This window comes from Hyaena hyaena, unplaced genomic scaffold (genome assembly GCF_003009895.1).
Source record: "Hyaena hyaena isolate Hyena2069 unplaced genomic scaffold, ASM300989v1 scaffold_508, whole genome shotgun sequence".
In the NCBI taxonomy this organism is placed as follows: Eukaryota; Metazoa; Chordata; class Mammalia; order Carnivora; family Hyaenidae; genus Hyaena; species Hyaena hyaena.
Genome location: NW_024081139.1, coordinates 1,360,244 through 1,383,049, shown reverse-complemented (window position 1 = coordinate 1,383,049; position 22,806 = coordinate 1,360,244). Strand labels below are relative to the sequence as shown.

The 22,806-nt window shown below is 38.5% G+C and overlaps 2 protein-coding genes across 3 annotated transcripts in view; one reads left to right on the top strand and one right to left on the bottom strand.

The window, feature by feature from the left end:
- Nucleotides 1–22,806, top strand: part of TSPAN12 (tetraspanin 12) — a 64,526-nt gene that overhangs the window by 27,353 nt on the left and 14,367 nt on the right. For both annotated transcript variants that reach the window (XM_039255013.1, XM_039255014.1), the window contains exons 5-7: nt 8,973–9,047; nt 12,725–12,832; nt 16,927–17,070. In XM_039255013.1, coding sequence (XP_039110944.1) covers nt 8,973–9,047; nt 12,725–12,832; nt 16,927–17,070 — 327 coding nt within the window. The remainder of the gene's footprint in view (nt 1–8,972; nt 9,048–12,724; nt 12,833–16,926; nt 17,071–22,806) is intronic.
- LOC120247203 (60S ribosomal protein L31-like) lies at nt 2,445–2,856 on the bottom strand. The gene has a single exon (XM_039255015.1). The coding sequence runs from the start codon at nt 2,854–2,856 to the stop codon at nt 2,491–2,493; it is 366 nt and encodes a 121-aa protein (XP_039110946.1). The 3' UTR covers nt 2,445–2,490.

Sequence of the window (22,806 nt, the reverse complement as noted above, 5' to 3'; positions counted from 1 at the left end):
AAATTTTGATATTATTGGCAGTCTTTTCTTTCCAACTAGGAAAGGTCGAAGATGGGAACATAAGGTTTGTAGGTCATTCCCCATCAGTTCAAAGATAAGAAAGGTTTTGTATAAACATGTGTGATCATGCCCTTGTGTGCATGTATGTCCAGAAGTTGCAGGTCTATAGATGGTGGATTGCGAGACACTGCTAACACCATCACCGCCATCCCTAATATACTACATGCTATGTGCCAGCTAGTATTATGTGTAAATTCTCCCAACCACACCATGAGGTTGCACTATTGTTATCCTCATTTTACAGATGAGGACATTGAGACATAGAAAAGTGATTTGCCCAACTATTAAGTGGTAAAGCTGGGATCTGATCTAGGATGTTTGACTTCAAAACCTGAGCTCTGAGAAACTTATTGTTCTAGTGCCTCTCACTTATGGATGAATGTGCCCACCTCCATTTTCCCTTTTTAAAAATAGAGATAATGATGCTTTTGTAATATTTTTTGAGGAGTAAGTTATATAGTTTAGCATTATATAATTATATGGTATATAATTATAATTATATAAATTATATAGCATGTAAATCTCTGGCACAGTAAATCATTTGTGCATGCATGTGTGTGTGTGTGTGTGTATGCATTCACATACGCATATTTACATAGTTATATTAGTATAGTTGATTGTTTACACACATTTAATATACTTTTGCACACTTATAATGGTATATACTCACATTACTTGAGTATACAAAAATGTATATCTCTCTAGCAAGTTAACTAAAGCCAGATCCCTCTCATTGCATGAAATTTGTCCATTAAATAGAATTCTAAGCTTCATAATTTTTTGACTGAAATGGAATATCATGGAAAATAATCCAGCTCAAACTGACTTGAAAAGACTGTATGTGTGGTTTTATTGAGCAGTGTTGCAGGAGAGATCCGAATTGCCAAACAGGATCCAGTGATACAGAGAGACCCGGGGTTGGGTCTATAAATCACATTTAAGTATATACTTTTGTATTTTGTTATAGCACTCCTATTTTAAGCTACTGAAGTTTCATTGAGCAAAAAGATGTCAGCACCTGAGCATGAAGTTTCCATTTGCCACCCACCCCCCTTAGTTTCAGTAACCGTGAAGTATAATTGGACCACTTAAAATTTACAGCCTGTTTGAATAATATTTTCTATGTAAAACATAGATAATCTCATCTCCAACCTTCTTCTCTTTGGTGTCAAGGCTTTGGGCAGACTATTGTTTGTTTTAATTTTGCTTTTACTTTTATCATAGTGCTTCATGCACATAATTTACAGTTAATTTCATTTTCAAGGCCTTACTATGAGAAATAGTAGTCTTACACCATTTTCTACCCATAAGAGGCAGCCGCTTTCAATTTTGTTTTTGCAGATTCCCTTGGAATTTGCTTCCCCATCTCTAAATCTCATTTATGTACATTCTCATTTTTAAAACATTTTTAGCTGTAAGTACTACCCATTGACTTCTTATGATGAAGAACTTTTTTTTTTTAATGTTTTATTTATTTCTGAGAGAGAGAGAGACAGCGTGAGCAGGAGAGGGTCAGAGAGAGAGGGAGACACACAATCTGAAACAGGCTCCAGGCTCTGAGCTAGCTGTCAGCACAGAGCCCCACGCGGGGCTCGAACCCATGAACCATGAGATCATGACCTGAGCCGAAGTCAGACACTTAACCGACTGAGCCACCCAGGTGCCCCATGAAGAACTTATTAAAATGGACAACTCCCTTTCCTGCCCTAATGCCCCAACCTTTCATGCATACTTCCTATCACACCTCAACATGGACAAGTCGTAACTCCGGATAGATTAGGATTGCTTAGGATTATGACTATGGAAATACTATTCACAGCTAGGCCAGGAAAAGTACTGGGTTTAATTTTTCTTTCTGGAATAGTACTTTGTTTTCTTGGAATTAATAATTCTATTTTCTATGTATTTCTGTGTAATTCAACTCTAAACTCCCTCTGGTGTAACTGTTCTCTTTATATGTCCAAATATTTGGGGCATTCTATCAATTTTTTAAAAAGAAATCTCTCTCAAAACATTCTAGACCTGCTCCAGTCTAGGTGCACTGTAGCTCTTGTCATCATGGACTATTCCTTTACTACCATTCTGGGATTTCCTTTGCCTCTTTCTTATCTTAGATCCCTTGTTTTTTGGAGTGCAAATCATTGTCTTTTTCTGTTTAGTCTCTCATTTTAGGAAGCACATCTTTCAGTCATTTGCTGAAGAAGCATATAGAGGAGATAAATTTTTTGAAGCCCGTATGGCTAAAATTGGGTTTATTTGCATTTTCATGATAATTTTGATTGGAATTATAGTTAGAAATCAATTTTTCCCTAGAATTGGTTCCATTGGAGTTTTGAACGTTTGTGGAAAAGGTATGTAAATTTGAATTTCAATTCTCTTTTTTATTTTTTAAAGGCAGAAATACCTTTATTTGACAATCAGCAATTAGTTCTAATCTACATTAACGGTCTGTAGATTTTTGAAAGTGGTGACAGGTACGTAGGTCACCAACGTATAGAGCTTATTTTGTGAATCTTCATCCTCGTTACGTTTCCTGGACAACCACACATGGATATGGTATGGAACATTCCTTATTCCTTTGGCCCAGACAGCTTTGTTGAGCCTGGTGTTGGTGCGTACATCTGAGGTTCCGATTGCCTTCATAGCAAACTTCCGGGTCTCTTTGAGTGCCCGAGGGGCACGCTTCTTGAACCCTACTCCATGGATGCACTTGTGAATGTTGGTGTATTCTCTGGTCACTACCTTGTTGATGGCAGAAAGGCCCTTCTTCTCGCCTCCCTTCTTTATGGGAGCCATTCTGCTGGGTCCCCAATTCTCTTTTTTAGTACAGTACTTTATCCTCTACTGTGTCCAGTGTCCCCAGTCCTGACACTCTGTTTTACTGTCGCCATTGAATCGATATCCCCAACTTCTGTATGGGTGGGCTGTGTAGTCACCCAGCTACCTGGTGGGGGGAAATTGGACCTGAGGCATCTCACTTCTTCCTAAACAGGCTTGCAACAAGTCGTTCTTTTAACCCTGCCTTCATGCACTCTCAGAGGTATCCCAGCTGCCAACACCTGAGCATTTGGGGACCGTGTTGTTTTCAACTTTCCTCACTAGTGGTTAAGACTCAGGTTTTGCGGGGACTGCTGATAAATTTGTGCATTTCCAAACTATACTTGCTGCTGTCTCCTTTTCCTTTACCTCTGGGCATATACCTTTTTTTTTTTTTTTAATGCCCCCTTCCCCCCTTTTTTTAGTGAAACTTCAGGAGGGAGAAGGGGTAGGGACATGTATTTATTAATCTGCTTTCTTTAGGAGGAAATCTTGGGATGGATGGTATCAGGGAACCAAATCATTTTTATAAATAAGTGTTTCTTTAAGAAAGGACCTCCTTAAGATTTTACTAGTTTGTCTGTATACATATAACAAGATGAAATCACCTTTAATAGTGGGGAATAAATCCCCTTTGTTTCTGTTGGGGGATGCATTTACCTACAAGTCACCAAGGGCTTACATAGGAAGGTGGGATTTCATGTCCTTCTCTTCCTCCTCACATACTTCCAGTGGGCAGAGGGGGTAGTTAGCCCCCGTGCCATTCGTGCCGCATTGTGGCCAACGTCAGTTTAAAATAACAACCTGATTTCAGTCCTTTTTTACAAAGAAGTTGGGTTCCCCACCCACTATTTCCTCCTTAGCTTCCTAATAAAGATGTTTGGAAAAATACCAGCTATATTCTCACTAGGTAGGGATTTCAGAAAAGATTGTGGCAAATAACCTGTGGGATGAGACGTCCTTTCACGGGAGTGCCACTGATGGAAGGAAATGAACCATGTTACTCACATCCTCCTCTGGTCCTGACACACCCACTCAAGAAATAGGCCTTGAGTGTCTGCACTATGCTAGTCAGTATGCTAAGTATTTAAGCCAAAATAATACATCTTGTCCTCACTTGAGTTTATACTTTACTAGGTGCTATAATATGGTTACTAATAGCTGCTATTTAGGGAGTGTTTACTACCCAAGAACATGGTACCTGATTGAGTCCTTAGCACAACACCACAAGGTTATTTTTTACATTCTCATTTTACAAATGAGGAAACTGAGGCTTAGTTGTTTGCCCACATTCATCCAACTGATAAGTATATGAGCCAGAATATGGAAACCAAGTGTATTTTATTTCATATCCCATGTTCTTCTCACTTGTCTCGTTTAAAAAGAATCAACAAAGCAATTTCACATACAGTGTTTTATTTGATCTTCTCTTATCTAACCCAGGGAGGGCTCTCAGTTCTTAACTGACGGTAATTACCATCTGCTTGAGAGATTTGGTAAAAAAAAAAAAAAAAAATCACTAATTAATTGCATATTTTGGGAGTGTATTTCCTCTTGTCTGCTTGCCTTATTTGATGCAGTTTTTTTTTCTTAAACATATGCTTAGAGATAAAGCTTATCCATAGAACAAAAATTTTGGTTTAGTTGTAGTAGAAGAACTTAGCTATTTAAAGGAACTCTGTCCTGAATCATTTTTTAAGCAAATAAAATAATTTGTCATGCAAATAATCACATTCTGGGTTTTTTGTATACACACACAGTTTCACCTTCTTCATTTGTTGAAAATGTTTAGTTGTTGGTAGCTGAGGAAAGATCCTTTCCTTTAGCTTCAATAAATCATCTCATATGTTTAAAGGCACACTGGGTTATCATAGAATAATCCACAAAAAAGACAATAGTAAAACTGAAAGGCAATATTTAAAATTTCTTTAGGTGTGTAAGCAGAGGTCAAAGGGAGTCAGATGTCAACAGGAAACTCAATTTGAATTAGAGAATCTCAAGGAAATCTGAAATAGGTCTTTTTAGTTGGTAAATCGATTACTATTTCCACTGAACATTAATTGATGATTTGCTGTGTGACAGGTACTAATTAGTTACTGGGCATAGAGTAATGTTTAAGCACAAGGTCCCTGCCAGGGGCACTTGGGTGACTCAGTCCATCAAGCGTCTGACTTTTGGTTTCGGCTCAGGTCATGATCTGAGGGTTTGTGGGTTCGAGCCTGTGTTGGACTCCTTGCTGACAGTGTGGGGCCTGCTTGAGATTCTCTCCTACCCTCTGTCTCTGTCCCTCACCTGCTTATGCTCTCTCTCTCTCTCTTTCAAAATAAATAAACTTAAACAAACAAACAAACAAGATCCCTGCCAGGCAGAACCGATACTCAGGTAGTTAATGAGCACTGTAACCTATGTGTGGAGCAGCCACCGGTTTAAAAGCCAAAGCCTGTGAAGCCTGAGGGACAGCAGGAGGAGCTGTGCCATACATGGAGGGAAGGAGTAGAGTAAAGTAGTAAAGAACAGAGAGGAAATGCTGGAGAACGAGGAAAAAACCGTGTCATGTTGCAGGGAATGCAGAGAACGAGGAAAAAACCATGTCATGTTGCAGGGAATGCACACTCTCTATGGCAAGGAAGGAAAGGTTAATTTTGGATTGCATTTCACACACTGATTCAGAATAGCATTTGTATAGTGTTTTGCAAATTTAAAATTAAAAGCATTTTTCAAACCACCTTCCCATCAACCTTGATGAGAATAGCGAATAAAGCTTCATTTTCACCTTAGTCATACAGATGAGTAAACTGAAGCTGGGCCAGTTTAATGATTTGCCAGAGGTCACAGAGTGTGTTCAGAGCTGGGTTTGAACTTCAGGCTTCTGAGTCCAAATTCTGAGGTCTTCCCGAGTTTGAGGAAAGAGATGAGAGGGGCAGGTTGCTGTGCAGACTAGATTGGCACAGACCATCTCACCCAGGTGTGTGCAGGGGGAAAGTAGAAGCGCGGGAGACACAAGCTAACACCTTCAGGGGAGATGTGCACATGTCCCCAGTACTGCCAAGGACAATGGATGGCTTTTCAGTGAAATGTGTTATGTATGTGCACTTCATACCATAGCAAAGGGCAGTGGGAGCCATTGCTTTACTCTCTAGTAGCTCTGTTCTCTTGCAACTACAGATTAGCAGATGCCTCACTCAGATCCAGCCCTTAAACAAAATACTGGCAGAGGGATTCTTTGGACAGTAGTCAATCTGAGGATGACCATCTGAGACTCAGAGCTCACTGAAACAGAAAAAGTTGGGGTAAATGGGGTTGATCTCTGTAAACTGTGTTCACAATGGATTTGGCAGGTAACATTTTCCTTGGAATTAGAAGACCAGATGTGTGAGGCCAATACAATGACCACAAAGCAGAGGCATGCATCTGATCATAAGGCTGCAGCATTGTTTGTAAAAAATACATATACATTATATATATGCGTATAATTTGAATTAAATTTTAGATTTATTTAGTTCAAGAAGGTTTTACAATGTTGATGAAATGTATATTTTCAATCTGAAGGTGAAAAAAATCTGTGCTCCCAAGTATAAGTGGAATAAAGACAGAAGTATTGTTTTATATGAAAGAACTTGCATCCAATGACATCATTGGAAATCTGCAAAAATAAAATAATTTTTGAGTTTTCCCAGAGTTAAAGGAGTGTCCAATTTATGAGGATGTCTTCCTTCCCATGATGGGTAATCCCAGTTTTGAGTTTTTAATAAGCGATTGTTTTAGTTGTATAGGCTCCATTTATGCAGTCCTGGGGACGCTTAGATCATGATTCTGCGAGCCCACTGCAAAGCTCACCATGAGAAATCAGAGGTGCTGCCATGCGAGTAGGTACTGCACTATTTGGATCCATAGGCCTGGCAGAGTTACTCAGGTACTGCAAGTATCGCTTACGCCCGGGCACTTTGCCCTGGGTTCTTGGCTTGGGGGCCCTTCTGCTGGTGCAGCACAGACATTGTAAACTGGCTACTGACTCCAGGAGGCAAGAAACAAGAGAAGTGACTCAAGTGGGATTTAACAGGATATAAAATCAATCCAGAAATCTGCCTGGTGATCCTCAAGGCAAAGTAAGGTTATCTCCTGACCAGCAATCTGCCTGGTGATCCTCAAGGCAAAGTAAGGTTATCTCCTGACCAGCAACAGCGGCCATGTCTATGTTTTATTTCAGAGATGTCTTGATTTTCGGGACTGCTTTGGTCTTCATTGTAACCAAACATCAGTTTTGAAAAGAATTTGGATTAGGGATGTGAGAAAACAAAAATATCCCATGCTGTTATTTTTCTCTGGAGTCTTACTCTCTTGCAGTTTCTTCTCAAATGTAGGGGAAAAAATTGACGTGGCATACATTATTGAATATTTGCTCTTGTAACATAAGGGGGAAATGTGGTTTTGTTCATGTCTAGAAATCTCTTAAGCCATTAAAGAGAGTTTGGAAAAAGACTGACTTAAAGTACTGAGTGCTCACAAACATTCTACTGATCATCATTTTAAGGCTAAAATCTTTAAAGTAAGGCAATGAGATTTGAGTAGATTGATGCTGACCAGGAGTACTGCATATATTGAAAATAAAAGTGCTTATAAAATGGAGTGCCCTTAAGAAAATGTCACTTAATCTTTTGAACCAATTTTTATTTTCAAGCCATGTTATTATCTATGAGATTATGCAGCTATATATTCTTTGTTTTTTTATATGAAAGAAACAAATTAAAACTAATAACAGTGATTGATGTCTTTAAATCATAGGGATATATCCTGGAAGTAGTAGAAAATCAGCTCAATTTTCTAGATTTCTTATTTCCTCCTCCCCTTTCTTGGCAAAAATGATGAGCAAAGAGACTCGATGTTCAAGTTTTGATGGCTCACAATTCTATATCAGTTCATTTCCCTGCTACCATCCTAGTTCAGCAATTTTTTATTTAGCAATTTTTTTATTGTCACACCTTTGCTTTCCTGCAGGTTGTTTTTTTAAAAACAGCCAGCATTATGTTTTTATAATGTACGTCAGATCATGTCACATGCTGCTGGATTTTGATTACACTTTGAATAAAAGCCAAAATCCTTTTTACTGCCCTCGAAGATCTGCCCCTTTATACTCCTCCTCATCTACTCACACTCCCTGGACCCACCCTGCCCCCTTCTGTGCTCCAGTTGCCAAGGAGTTCTTAACTAATTACCTTGCTCAGATAGGTGGCCTTGCACTCGATATTTCCCTTTCCTGGATTGCTTTTCCCCAAATCTTATCAGCATTGCCTTCTTCTTGTCATTACTGACTCATCTTAAAAATCCCCTTCCTAAAGTTCACCCAGTCCAAGGCAGCTCCCAGTCTCTTACAGTGATTTCAGTCCACTTTGTTTTCATTTATTCTATTATGTAACAAATCTTTATTGAGCACCCGCTTTGTAACAAGGAGCACAGTAAATTTCCTGCCCTTAAGGGAAATGCCATTCCAGTAACGGGGTTAATCACTAATCATCACTAGCGGGGACCCCCACGCTGACCCAGTGACATAAAAGGAATGGAAGATGCAGAAAGCAGTGGTGTTGTTTTATTTCTGCTGGAATTTAGCGAAGAGAACTTTCCGAGAGCCCTTTCTTTCTCACACTTTTACTATTTATTTCTGCAAAGGTACCTCCACCAGTGGGAGAGGTGTCGAGGTGCGGCATAAAGACACAGCCGCGAGGGTCTAGCCCTCCGGAATTCACTGCACACATTCTTGAGCAGATCGCACGGTCTACTTTCTGCAGCGACTTTTTCATATATAAAATGAGGCAGTCCTATCCATTTCACAAGGTGTTTGAGTGAATGCATCATGAAAGTACTTGATAAAATAGAGCACTGGAGAAACAGCCCATGTAGGTGAGTTGCTGAATGTTGTCTGCATATTTCTCTAAATTTGCTGACATTTCTCACATCTTTCCAGGGGGAGCTTCTTGAATAAGTGCCTCTGTTTTCTGGCCCACCAGATTAACAATGCTGAATAATAGTTAGCTTGTCTCTGATGACCATATCTTGTTTTGACTCTCTCCTAACAGCATTAATTGTTTGTTCTTCTACAGTACTTTGGAAGTTTGCTGGTCATTTTCTGTGTGGAACTGGCTTGCGGTGTTTGGACGTACGAGCAGGAGATTATGGTGAGTTCAAAGTGGGATATAGTTACAGTCTGAAGAATATCTAGTGCAGCCTTCTAGATCCTATACTTTGGAGTTATTTAGGCCCATGATTATTAATTTGAATGTTTATACCAGATGATAACAATGATGGTCTCAGGACTTCTGAAAATTAACATTTTCTTGTCTGTGTCCAAACCATAGTTCCAAATCATAATTTGTAATATTTTATATGCTGTACTGTATGTCTTTAATTCCACAGGTTGCTTAAACGTGGATACAATAGACCAGAAATAATATACGTTCTAAAATAACTTTGCCAGCTTCTGAGTGTATAATAGGAAAGATTCGCGTTTGCAGCAGGATCTGGGAGAGCTTGAAAACCTACATGTAAGCCTCAGGAACTGTCCCCCACAGCTGTACCCTGATGATTAGGAAGTGCATCTTCCATTTGCAACAAGCTGAGCCATCTTCCACTTCAAGAAGTGTACTTGAAGAGTTGTTGTGTGTTTACTTCAGCCTAGAAACACTCTGCTAGTTTGAGACTTGGCTACATGAAGATAGCTCTTAAGCATTTTTCCTGTTTCATTTTATCAATTGAAATAAACTTGTATAGCTATGTGACAATAAACAAGGGTAAGACTTTCTCAGTCTTAAGATTTTACCAGTCTTGCTTGGTGTATCACTTGCCCTTCACTCTTGCTCACACCAGGCATTATTACTTTTTTAATGTTTGCCCACTTCGTTGGTGAAAATTGGTGCATTTATTGCCAGTGAGGTTGAACATCTCTGCATGTCTGATTGCTGGCCGTTTTCATGGTGGCAGGCCAGAGTTTTCCCCTGCGAGCATCTTGGAGTAATTCTGTTTCAGGAAGATGATGTTTCTCAACAAGTAGTCCTTGGACCGTCTAAAGCAGGAGTCACCCAGGGCAGTTCTTTAAAATGCGCATTACAGGGCATTAGGCCAGAATAGAGGGGAAAGCAGAGGGAGAAAGGGCAGGGACCAGGCATTCGCGCTTGTGACAAGTTCCCCAGGTGAACCCTCAACATTTTAAAATCTAAGAGCTTTTAAGAAGAGAGAGATTATTTTGTACTTGTTTCAGAGAGGCATTTCAGCAGTTGTGCAGTAAAATGGAAGTTGTCTCGGTATTGATACAGTTATTGAAGCTTCTGTGGCGAATCTGTTACTGTACTGTGAGACTGTTCTGAATCCTTAGCGGTAATTACAGACTAATGGGCACTTTGCATACTCTAATTTGCATGGAAACGATGCTTTGGCACTGCCACATGTCTGAACCCCTCTGAAAACACTCGTGCTTCCCCTGTCTGACAACTCTTAGTGAGAAGAGAGAATTTATGATGACTTTTTTTTTTCTATTAAAAATGGAAAAGTAGGGGCAGGTTCTAACTAATTTGATAAAGTTTAACACTTTATTCAAAATGAAATCCCCTATTAAATTAGGAATGTTCTGCTGTGTTTGAGAATCCTATTTTCACCCCATCCCTAGAAACATTGTATATTTAGGAAAATGAAAGAGTAGTTCGTTCCAGACTCAGTTTCTATGCTTTATAGATAAAGAGATGTTCTCTTCTAATTTTTTCTGTTTTCACAAAATACATATATAAAATGGCATTCAAGCAATAGATAGTAGTCCTATAATTAACTTCTGAACCCATCAGCTCAGCTCTTGATCATGTTCTTTTTGATAATTAAAGGATTTTAGAAATAAGTTTGCTTTCTATGGATTTTAAAATGATTTGTATGGTTTTTATGTCATACTAATATTTGATAAGTCTCCCAAATTATAACAAATATGAAATGAATTAATTTAAGGTATTTGAAAGGAATTGTTTTGATTCTAATATATCTAATCCTAGAAGATCCTTTCTTCTATTCTATTAAGGGGCAGTCCCCACATACTGTCTTGGTATCATAGTGGTTCTAAATGGATGCACACCACCATTTCAGCCGAGTGCGTACATCACTGTTTGCTTATATAAATCTTCCCCACTGAGTCACCAGGATAGAGCAAAGGCTGTTTGGGCTGTTTAAAAGTGAAATGTGGAAAATGGTACTTTGGAAAAAAAGTTTGTCAGAATTTTTTTATTGCTTTTGCCCTAATAGCAGTGTGAATGAAAAGTGCCATTAAAGTTTATTAGCTGCCAAATTTTGCAGAACCCGGCCTTTGCATAGAATGGGCTTTGTGCTCTTAGCTGTTCCATGCAAGGAGCCAGTAAGTGTGTGTTTTCCTTTATGGCCAAATCACAGTATTTTGTGCCAGAACCTCAATGATCTCTGTTTCTTGCCATGTTTGGTCTCAGCTTGATTGTGGTCACAAGAGGGAAACAACTTATATTTATTTTGTAAAATAAAATTTAAAATAAGACTATTCTAATAACCCAGTCAAGAGATTTGACATCAGTCCATTTCCCTGTTATTTCTGTTGCTTATACATAGTCACCTCCTATTCATTTTTTGTCTAGAAAAATTAATAATATTAACTGTTTCAGATTATGATTTTTAGAGAATTTATTTTATTTCCATTTATATTACGTTCATAAGCACATGAAATAATAATTTATAGTGAGTAGCCTGAATTTTGGTTTAGTTCCCTGAATTTTTTTGAAGCCATGTGAACATGAAGTGTACCTGGTCAGACAATTTTGGGGGGAACAAAGTTGTGTGCCCAAGTGCTGGCATGTTTTCTTCTGTATGTGGATTTCCAAGTATTAAAAAAGAAAAGTAACAAAGGAAAACAATGAAGAATTTCTGCAGTCAGGAATTTTGAAACTGCTTCTACTGATATTACTGTCTTTTAAAATAAGATTTCAAAAGAGCCCTAACCTTGAGTGAGCATCAAGCTTGTTTGGCTAAGTTTGGTCTGTATCACCCCGTTGATTGGATGTGGATATTTGTCCAGTTTCCCAGTTACATATTCTAAACATGATACCACATGTGTGGTGAGACTATGACACGTACGTGTCTGTTTCTGTCCTGGCATTGTACATAAAGCACGCGTGATACACTGACTAGATTTCTGGCCAGCTGTTGGGTTGTGTACCTGAAGCTGTCATGATTAAACACCCTGTTAAGGGACACGGCGCTCGGTGACTGGAGACTAGAAGCACAAAAAGTGCTTTAATTTGAGAGGTAGCCTTTCTAAAATTCTAGCATGCATCCAAAATCCGATGTTTGGAAAGATATTTACACACTTAATCCAGAGTGAGGCTTGACTTGAGCTGAATTCTTTCCCTTCTTAATTCTTACCCCTTTATTTTAGTTCTATAATCTGCAGTCACTTCAAAGACCAACTCCATAGCATTCTGAAATCAAATCAAAGGGCTTTTCTGGGCAGGGGTCATTTGTTATGAGGAGCTCTTCAGCTGGGTCTGTAGGATATACAATAAACCTCTTGTTTTGTGGCTTCCTAATGCTTGATACTGGCATTAAAAGATTTTCCTTATTTTTCTTTGTTTAATGTAAAGAACTTCCTCATTTACTGCAAACGTCTACACATAGAAATCATTTAATAAGTAGATAATAAGCTTGAGCTTAATTTAGACCACAAATATAAATTTAAAATAGCATCGGTTAATTGCAGTACATCCCAACTATGTGTATGAGTTTGTGAGCAATTGTACTTGTGAATACATGAATGTTTGTGTGTTCCAGCTGTTGATATTTCATTTGTTATCTCCAGGTTCCAGTACAGTGGTCAGACATGGTCACTTTGAAAGCCAGAATGACAAACTATGGCTTACCTAGATACCGGTGGCTTACTCACGCTTGGAATTTTTTCCAGAGAGAGGTAAGTGCTACAATTTCTAAGGCAGAGAGTATGGAATCAATGGCACACTTTCAAAACAAATGTTAAGCTTTTGCTTTGGTCATTTTCTTTGGGCTGAAAACTGAAGCCTATGATTCAGTTACCATTGATGGAATTTTTTACTGAGAAATACCTTAAGTGACTCCATGCCCTTCTTTTCTTCCTGTGTGTACCATTTTCCCCTTCATTTCACATGCTTCACATATCTTTTAAGAATTTCTTAAAAGCCATGTTGCTACACTACTGTGAAGTTTTCTGAGAGTTTCTTGATAAATACTCAAGTTTTAGTTGAGTAGATAATTTTTCATGACCTTTAGGGCTGTCTTTATTTTTAAAGTTAATTTTTTTTTAATAATGGCTCTTACTGTGAAATTAAACATCAGTATATCATTGAGAACATAAGCTTTCGGGGCGCCCGGGTGGCTCAGTCGGTTAAGCATCTGACTCTTGATTTTGGCTTAGGTCATGATCTTACAGTTCATGTGATTGAGCCCTGTGTCAGGCTGTGCACTGACAGCATGGAGCCTGCTTGGGATTCTCTCTCTCTCTCTCTCTCTGCCCCTCCCTCATGATCTCTCTTTCAAAAGAAAGAAAGAAAGAAACATTTTTTTTTTTTTACAAAGCATGAGCTTTCTAGTCAGATCTTGGTTCAGACTCTGGCTTTGCTCCTTACTAATATATGAGTTTTATAATTTACTTAACTTCTTTAGCCTCAGTCTCCTCCCCTGTAAAACACGGATAATAAAATTACTTGCCTCCTTGGATTGTTGAGAAGATTAAATGGGATCATAAATTTAATCTCATTTAGCTTAAGGTTATTAACTATAGCATCACAAAGCACAGGTGCTTTTAGCTTTTCTTACCTAGCTTCTATATAACCCCGTATCCAATCATCTTCTCAAACACAGACTATATTTACATGTTTAAAATGGTCACTTGAAGTTAACCGCTGATCTTGCTTCAAACCAAACTCATTGCCCAAGCAGTTTTCTTGTGACTGGAGATGCAGGGGTGACCGAGTGTACCTGTTTCCTTTCATTTCATTTAGAGCTGGGACACAATGCCTGTGAGAGGCAGTGTTTTACATGATAGATATCCTGCTCTCTGCTCAGTTACTCTGTCTGGAATACGGGCAGAGGTTCAAGTCCAGGATAATCTCCAAATCTGGCTCTTTGTGTTACAGTTGTTGAGATGGTGAAAATTATCATAGTGACACAGATTTCCTATTTATTTAAATGCTTCCTGACTTTGTTTGTTTACTGTTCATTTGTACTAAAAGCAACACGAAGGGAAAATAGGTGAGGCATTAGGGAATTTATGGTAAGCTGTGTTCAGCTGCTGGCCTTGGTGGAACCTGCCTGGAGCTCCTTATTTCCTGGGATTTCTGATGTAGATGTGATAAAACAGGTTAGAAAGCAAGGGGAGTTTCTCCCCCCAGTGGCACAATGAGGGGCTTTACCTAGGTAGACAAGGTACGTCACTGCAAATGATAGTGCACATGTTTCTAGCTTTGCTGCCTGGTAAGTTCCCTCCTCCGTACCATAGGCCTATTTCATCCAAAAGGAGGTGGTGAAGACCTCTGGGCATCCTGAGTCTTTTAAAGCCCCTTCGTGTTAGTTTGCTAGGGCTGTAGCCATGATAAATTACCACAGACTTGGGGGCTTGAACAACAGAAATGTATTGTCTCACCGTTTGGGAGGCTAGAAGTCTGAGATCAAGGGGTACGGGGTGATTTCTTCTGAAGCCTCTCTCCCGGGCTTGTAGACCGCAGTCTTTCCCCGTGTCTTCATGTCATCATCATTCTGTATGATCTGTGTTCAAGTTTCTCCTTCTCATAGGGATGTAAGTCATATGGGAATAGAGCCCACATTTATGACCTTATTTAATTTAATTCTCTCTGTAAAGATCCTGTCTCCAATGGTGGTCACATTCTGGGGTGAATTTTGGGAAGGGGGAACACAGTTCAGCCCATAACACCAGTCTTGCAAAATAAATTGTAGGGTTAATGGTGACCTTGCCAGGCCCCGGTTTTTCTGACCCTCTTTCAGTGCAGTTCTATCCATGTACCTCATTTTAGTGGACTCTCACTCAAGCCCTAGTGATCTTCATTTCATATCTCTTTTAGAAATTGAAGTTTTAAGTGTATCTACTTATTTATTTTAACTTAATGATTGGAGTACAGGCTTTGGAATAAATAGGCTCCTGCCACACACTGGTCTGTGATCTCTGCAAGTTACCTGACCCATCAGAACCTCACTTTCTTTGCATGTGAAGTGGTGTGGTATTTTCCAGTTTCACAGGATGCTAGCAAGAGTGGCCCTGTCTCATAATGTGATTTTAAAGGAGATGAGGAAACTGAGAAGATGTAGACCACAGTCTTGTGCAGTATAATGCGGAAACCACTTAGAGAAGTTTTCAGGAAAAATTTCACCACCACCGATTTAGTATCTTCTGTTGATAAAAGGAAAACAACTATGTAAAATGAGAAAAAATGATTCAGTGACTTATTAAAATTAAAAAAAATATCTGGCACTGAACATGGTATGCTTATTTGGAAAAATCATTTCTGTGGAGCACCTCATTTCCTGACAAGGCCAGATAAATGGGCTGCTCTAGTGTGGATAGAGTCTGAGTTCCAAGAACTGTACTTTTGTCATCAACATAGAAAAACTCATGTCCTTAGGAAATGAGAGAAGTAGGTTTTCTCTAAGTGCAAGGATTTAAAAAGCCCGACTTGGAAATATAGTAGTTTATGATTTTTAGAAAATGAAGTCTTTTTACTACATATGTTTTTTTTATGGATACTCCAGGCCTTATGTAAAATATATGATGTCAACTTGTGTTTGACTTAATTTATGGTGTTTATGGTATGTCTGTAGCTTTTAGAACGAGTTTATAAAAGGAAAATACTAAAAATATAAAAAATGTTTCTTAGAAAATTTTAGTGTTACTCATGGCATCCGTAATTCATCATTCACAATAGTCTTAAGATGTTTTTTTTTCTTTTTAAAAATTAGGCATTTAGGCAAATGAAAAAGTGTAAAATGGTTTTTACTATTTTCCTTGTTTCATTTTACATGAGAAGTTCAGAATTCTTCGTAGATAATTTTAGTTGGATTTTGAAATGGTGGATTGTGATATTTTATGATACGGTGTTAATCCTGGACACAGATCGGTCTGTTGGGCTACATAATTTGCAGAGCCAGTCACTCTTGGCAAAGTTCTTCTCAGTGGTTGCCCAGAGTCCTTGTTTTTGACTGTACGGAAGAGTAACTCCCTCGACCCAAGGGTAGAAAATTACCATAATCAATTATTCTGAACCTAATCTACATATGTCCTTAAGCAGTGTTTCTAAACTTTCACCAGAGAAAAGTTTTTGCTCATCCTTGGTGAAATGAGACAAAAAAGAACAAAAGAGAATGGTAGTTTTCCTTAAATCCAATTTTATTCAAGCTAAAGGCACATAATTTCTTCTGAGATTATGGTGATAGAATGATACTTTATTTCAAGATTCTCGTTCAGTTAAATAAAAATTTGTTGGCCAAACCTGTGTTTGTGTTTCAAAAAATTTTTGAAAATTTACTGGTTCATCCATCCAAGTTGGGTGATCTTTGTGATGTGAACTTTTGGCCAACAACTCTTTCTACAGAGATAATGGAAACTTTTAATATCTGAATTTATAAGCAGTTAAGTTAGTTCAACGAGGTGATATGCCAATAGATGGATCAACTATTCTTTAGTTGCTAAAGGTTTAATGGTAAGCTAATGATTTTGTTACTGTGAATATGGAGTCTGTTGCTGTAGGACCACTTGCGGAGGCTTGTAAACTGGTGGAGAGCCTCAGCCATGCCTGATCTGTCCTCATGTGCTATGAGCATTATTGTTCAGAATTGTCCCATTATAGAGTCCTTCGCTACATTTTTGTCATCAGCATAGAATGTACACATATCGTTAGGTGATGACAAAAGTTGAGTTTAGCTCTGGGTATAAAAACTTAAGAAATCTAATGTTTAATCTTCTGTAAGTTAAGAAAATATTTTTGTAGTTGCTGAGCCTGACGAGTCATTCTTTTGCAGTTTAAATGTTGCGGGGTGGTGTACTTCACCGACTGGCTGGAAATGACAGAGATGGACTGGCCCCCAGATTCCTGTTGTGTTAGGGAATTCCCAGGATGTTCCAAACAGGCCCACCAGGAAGATCTCAGTGACCTTTATCAAGAGGTAAGGCCATATGTGGTGAACTTATTATGCGTACAAGTTTTCTAATAATGACTTTTAAGAATCAACAACTTGCCAATGAAATTTTCCTCTTCTGTCTAAACATAAAGGCCCTTAAAACTATTCTCTTATTTGTGGAAAAACAGGTTAGAACTAAAAATCTGTATAAAAACCCGAACCTTATCACATGTTAACAAAGAAAATTGGGGGGAGGGGCTCCTCGGTGGCTCAGTCAGTTGTGTCTGACTTCGGCTCAGTTCATGATCTCTCATGGTTTGTGAGTTCAAGCCCCACATCAGGCTTTGTGTTGACAGCTCAGAGCCTGGACCCTGCTTCAGATTCTGTGTCTCCTTCTCTCTCTGCTCCTCTGCTCATGCTCTGACTCTCTGTCTCTCTGTCTCTCTGTGTCTCTCTCAAAAATAAACATTAAAAAGAGAAGTTAAGCAAAAAAGAAATTGGGGAAGACTAGATTTAGAACCAGTGGATTTTAAACTGTATTGTCTAGAACCAAGTTCTCTTTCCTCCTAAAGACGCTTTGAAAACAAAGGTGTGCAGAGAGTGTAAAGAACTCTGAATATTTCAGAAGACAAGGTTTGGAGTTCTCGAATAGATTATGTTTTTTAGGGCCTCCACAGAGACTAAAACATATGTAGGGGAAAAAAAAATCCCTCTCCCGGGAAAACATTGTCTTCTACTCTTCAGTTCCCCCTACTGGCTAATGATCAGCAATGTTAGTTTTAGTTAAGCTGATCTAAAAAAACTAGATGCTTACTGGGTTTAAAATCAGTCATCACATGCCCAAGAAAGTTGCATGTGTGTGTTTTCTGGAAGAATTTAGCAGAGTCACTAGTTATTCCTTTGTTAGCAGAAGCTTTCCTAGCCCTTTACTTTTACTGTGAATTTCAAACTTTGTTAAGCAGCAGAATCTTAATTCAAATTAAAATCTAGAACTACACCATCCACTATAGTCGCCAATAGCTACATGTAGCTATTAAAATTAAATTAAATTAAATTAAAAGTTCATTTCCTTAGTTTAAAGAGCTGCATTTCAAATGCTTAAATGCCACTTGAGACTTGCGGCTTCAGTATTAGACAATGCAGATGTAAGACATTTCCACATTACGGAAAATGTTCTTGCAGTCTTGATCTAGAGTGGAAGCTCAAAATGTGAATCAGATGGAAGGGAGGCTTCTCAGGCTGAGGGACTGGGATCATTTCCCAGAAACATCTCCAGTCAAGCATCTGGGTATCCAAAAGCACCATTGAAAACCTCCAGCTTACCGTAAAGTATGGCAATAAAGAGTGAAATTTTTAGGGGCGCCTGGTTGGCTTAGTCGGTTAAGCGTCCGACTTTCGCTTAGGTCATGATCTCGCGGTTCGTGGGTTCGAGCCCCGCGTCGGGCTCTGTGCTGACTGCCTGCTCTGAGCCTGGAGTCTGTTTCAGTCTGTGACTCCCTCTCTCTCTGACCCTCCCCTGTTCACGCTGTCTCTCTCTCTCTCTCTCTCTCTCTCCTAGAAGTGAATAAAACGTTAAAAAAAAAAAAAAAGTGAAATTTTTAAAACAGGACATCCGGATTTATAAAACGTGCATTTTTATATATTTCAAGATAGTTATCTTAAGAGGCTATACATGTTCCCCTAGAAATACTATTATTGTTCAAAACATCTTTTAGGCTGACCAAGTTAGTTGCGAAGATGCACAAAAATCAGTTTTGTGAATTTATGGTGTAAATTAACTTATTTGAAAAAGACGGCGATTACCTCCACAAATGATCCATCGTATTTATAGCTTAAATATAAGCTAAAGAATTCATCTCAGAGGACAAGACTATGCCATATTAAGTACATCCAAAATAAAGTGCTTTGAGCTCTGAAGTGCCACAGAGAAATGTGCCAAGTATTTTTTAAGAGATTTAGAATTGTATTTGTTTCCTAGAGCTGCTGTAATAAAGTACCTTAAAGTGAGTGGCTTAAACAGAAGATATTTATTGTTTCGTGGTTCTGAAAGCTAGAAGGCTTGAGATCAAGGTGTCAGGAAGGTTGGTTCCTTCTGAGGGGTGTGAGGAAGAATCTGTTCTATGTCTTTCCCTCAGCTGCTGGCAGTTAGATGGCAACCTTTGGTGCTCCTTGGTTGTAGAAGCATCACCCCAATCTCTGCCTTCGTCTTCACATGGAATTCTCCCTGTTTGTGTAGATCTCCAGATTTCACCTTGTTCATAAGGACACAAGTCATGTTGGATTAGGGGCCCACCCTCTTACAGTATGACTTCATCTTAACTAATTACATCTGCAATAACTCTATTTCCAAATAAGATCACATTTGGGGTTCTGGGGATTAGGACCTCTACCTATGCTTTTGGGGGAACACAACTCAACTCATTACAAGAATTGTTATTGTTGAAACAACTGAATTATCTAGATTATTTATTTTAAAAGATAATCAAAGAATCACTGGGTCAGTATCTCTGAGTTCCTTAGTGATTATGCTACATCTTTTTTTCTGGGAGAAAGTCTGAAATAAGGATGGCCAGTTCATCAGTTCAACAGTTAAAGTCCTGTTCACGCCATAGAACAGAAAACAATGTTTAATATTTCTAAGATACTATTAAATGCAAACATAACTGTGGATATTCAAATACATTATAACTCCCATTAGGTTTTAAAACCACAGATGATTACAGGATAGATATTAAGTGTATATGTGAATTGAAACCTATCAACTTTCCTAGTGTGAACTTAATTCGTTTGTTAGTTTTCGGGAGCGGCAAGTCAGTATGGGAAATTATTGGGCTACAACACTATACATAATTTCTACCTTCATTAGTGATTAATACTGATAATATGATTATAACCAATATAGATCATAAGAATGGCAAAACATGAATCAATTCCCCAGATCTTCCCATAAAGTCTGAATATGGATATATTCACTTCACTTGTACTTTGATTGGAAGCATTCAATTAAACTTCTGATAAACTTTTTTTGCTGTAAAAATGCCATTCATTTTTACTAGTTTATCTTAGATTATTTCCACTAGTAGTATTTATAATGGAATGCCTTACATTCGGACTGTCTATAATTGCTTATTCTATGGATTTTAAGATTGAAAGAAGCCACACTATTATGCATGTGCTGATTGAGGAGCCAGATTATTTTAAAGGCTTTTTCATATTTTCATCAAAAGATTTTTCAGTAGCAAGCCGGCATTGCCAGTTATAAGATATTCTTTAGACAGACTTCCAGCAGAGATGGAGGTTCATTATATTAGAGTAAATCTGCTTTTTCATTTCATAATTAATAACAGATGCTGGTATTGGTAATGATATAGTGCATAATTATATGCATAGTTGACTTACAAAAGTGGATCACTTAGTAGCTTTATGGTACAAGTACAATTAAACCCATCATTAAAAATAAGGCTTAATTCCACTTTGCCCTGGAGAACATATGCTTCCTAATTGAAGAGTACCCAGAGACCATCCACCTGGAAGATGAGGGGTCTAATAGGGAGGAACAAGTGAGGGACAGCTGGAGGAATTTATGTTGCTTATTCTGAAGTACCAGATACTAAGGGGAGATATTTTAGATGTCTTCAAATATTTCAAAGTTCATCATTCAGAACAGGAACTAGACTTACTCATTGTTGCTCCAAGGGCCAGACGTTACAGGAAGGAAATTTTGAATCAATAGAAGGAAGACCTTGCTCATCAAAATCCGTCAGTTGTGACACAGGTTCTCTTATAAAATAATGAGTGGCTCATCACTAAAAATATTAAAGTCAAGGTCAGATAACCATGTCATTGGTGGGTAGAATGGGTTTTTAAATTAAGAGTGGATCTGGACTAGATGAACTTCAAGGTCCCTTTTTATCTTTCCTATTCTGTAAACTCAGAGATAAGAACTGGCTTTCTTCCTGCAATCTTTCTTCAGGAGTCTGAAATCAAGGAAATAAATCATTCTCAACCATCTGGTGGCCTGCATGGTCCCTGACCGAATAATATTTTATGACACATTTGAAACCTGTGAAAAATGACAGAGCAGAAATAAAGCGACAATTGCACATTTTAGAAACATTCCCATCAGAGGTATTATTGGCATTGGCACACAACTCCTCCAATACCTGTAATAAGTTACACACTTGTATAAAAGTATAGATGTAAAAATCACAGATGAAAATATTTCTGACCATCAATTTGGTCCATCACATTCATTAATTCACATTGTTTTGTGAGGGCCAGATGCTATTATAAATGCTGAGGATATAAGGAAGAATGTTGCAGACAAAAATCTCTCCTCCTGTGTAACTTATATTCTTATTAGGAGTATAGACATTCATCAAGAAAGAAAACAACAATAAAAATAATTTCAGGTAATGGTAAGCATTTTGAAGACTCTTAAGTAGGGTTGTGTGCTGGAGAATGGCTTTATTGATGAGGGAGCTTCTTAGGATGGTTATGCACCCTTTCTTAGGAAGTGACATTTGAACTGAGAGTGATCGATGAGAAGAATGTGGCCATACAAAGATCCACTGAAGGGGCACCTGGGTGGCTCATCAGTTAAGCATCTGACTCCTGATTTGGGCTCAGGTCATGATCTTGCAATTCCTGAGTTCCAGCCCCACGTCAGGCTCCATGCTGAAAGTGCAGAGCCTGCTTGGGATTCTCTCTCTCTCTCTGCCCCTTCCCCATGCGTGCAACCTCTCTCCCCTTGCCTCTCAAAATAAACTTAAAAAAAAAAAAAAAAACACTGAAGAATTTTTCAGCCTAAGAAACTGTAAGTGCAAAAGCTCACCCAGAGGTAGCCTAGTCAGTGAGTATTGACTGCTTACTATCCTGTTCCTTGGGGTCGTTTGTGTAACCACACTCTCTAAATACCAGCTGTGAGACTCGGCCTCAGCAAAGCATCAGACTCAGAGTGTCAGTTAGTAAAATATGGGACTGGGATGTCTCTTCCTTCTCTCACCTGCTGAGTTTTCCACCATGTCGTTACTAAAGGTCTCTGTCTAGACTTGATCTGGAGAAGAAAAAGGGAGAGACAGAGAAATAAAGAAGGTAGCAGAGAAAAGAGCTTTGTCGAGTATGGACTGTCAGCCTCTTGTCCGTGGACCTTACTCTTCTAGGACAGGCTTCAAGGGAAAGATGGTACTGCTGGAATTGTTTTCAATATTATATATGCATGTTTTTCAATGACTAAGATCCTTAGCTTTCGTTAGCTTTTCTTGGAGTTTCATACCAAAAAGTGTGAAGAACCACAGTCATAGAGATAGTTGCAGTGTTTGCTTCCCTTGTTGGGAAATGAAGCATAAACATCTTTCAGAGGGATTGGAATGTCATTTTCTTCCTCCGCATGCCGCCTCAAGAAAAATGAATGCAAGTAAACAAGTTCACAACTAGCCCTCCTTCAAATGGACCAATTCAAAATGTAAAACAAAGAGGAACAGAGAGTAAAGTGAAATGTACCACCAAAGGCACATGTCTTTGTTTTGTAGTTAAGAGAAAGACCACAGTTAAAAGATATTGTTGGCTTCTTCGGAAAAGTAGTACTCACAGCAGTTTATGTGAGGGCTGGATACCGAGATGACTTCCACACAGGTGGGTGCCTTTGGAACACTTTCCCTTTATTTTATTTATTTTTAATTTTTTTATGTTCATTTATTTTTGAGAGAGATAGAGAGACAGAGTGCACGCAGGGGAGGGGCAGAGAGAGAGGGAGACACAGGATCTGAAGCAAGCTCCAGG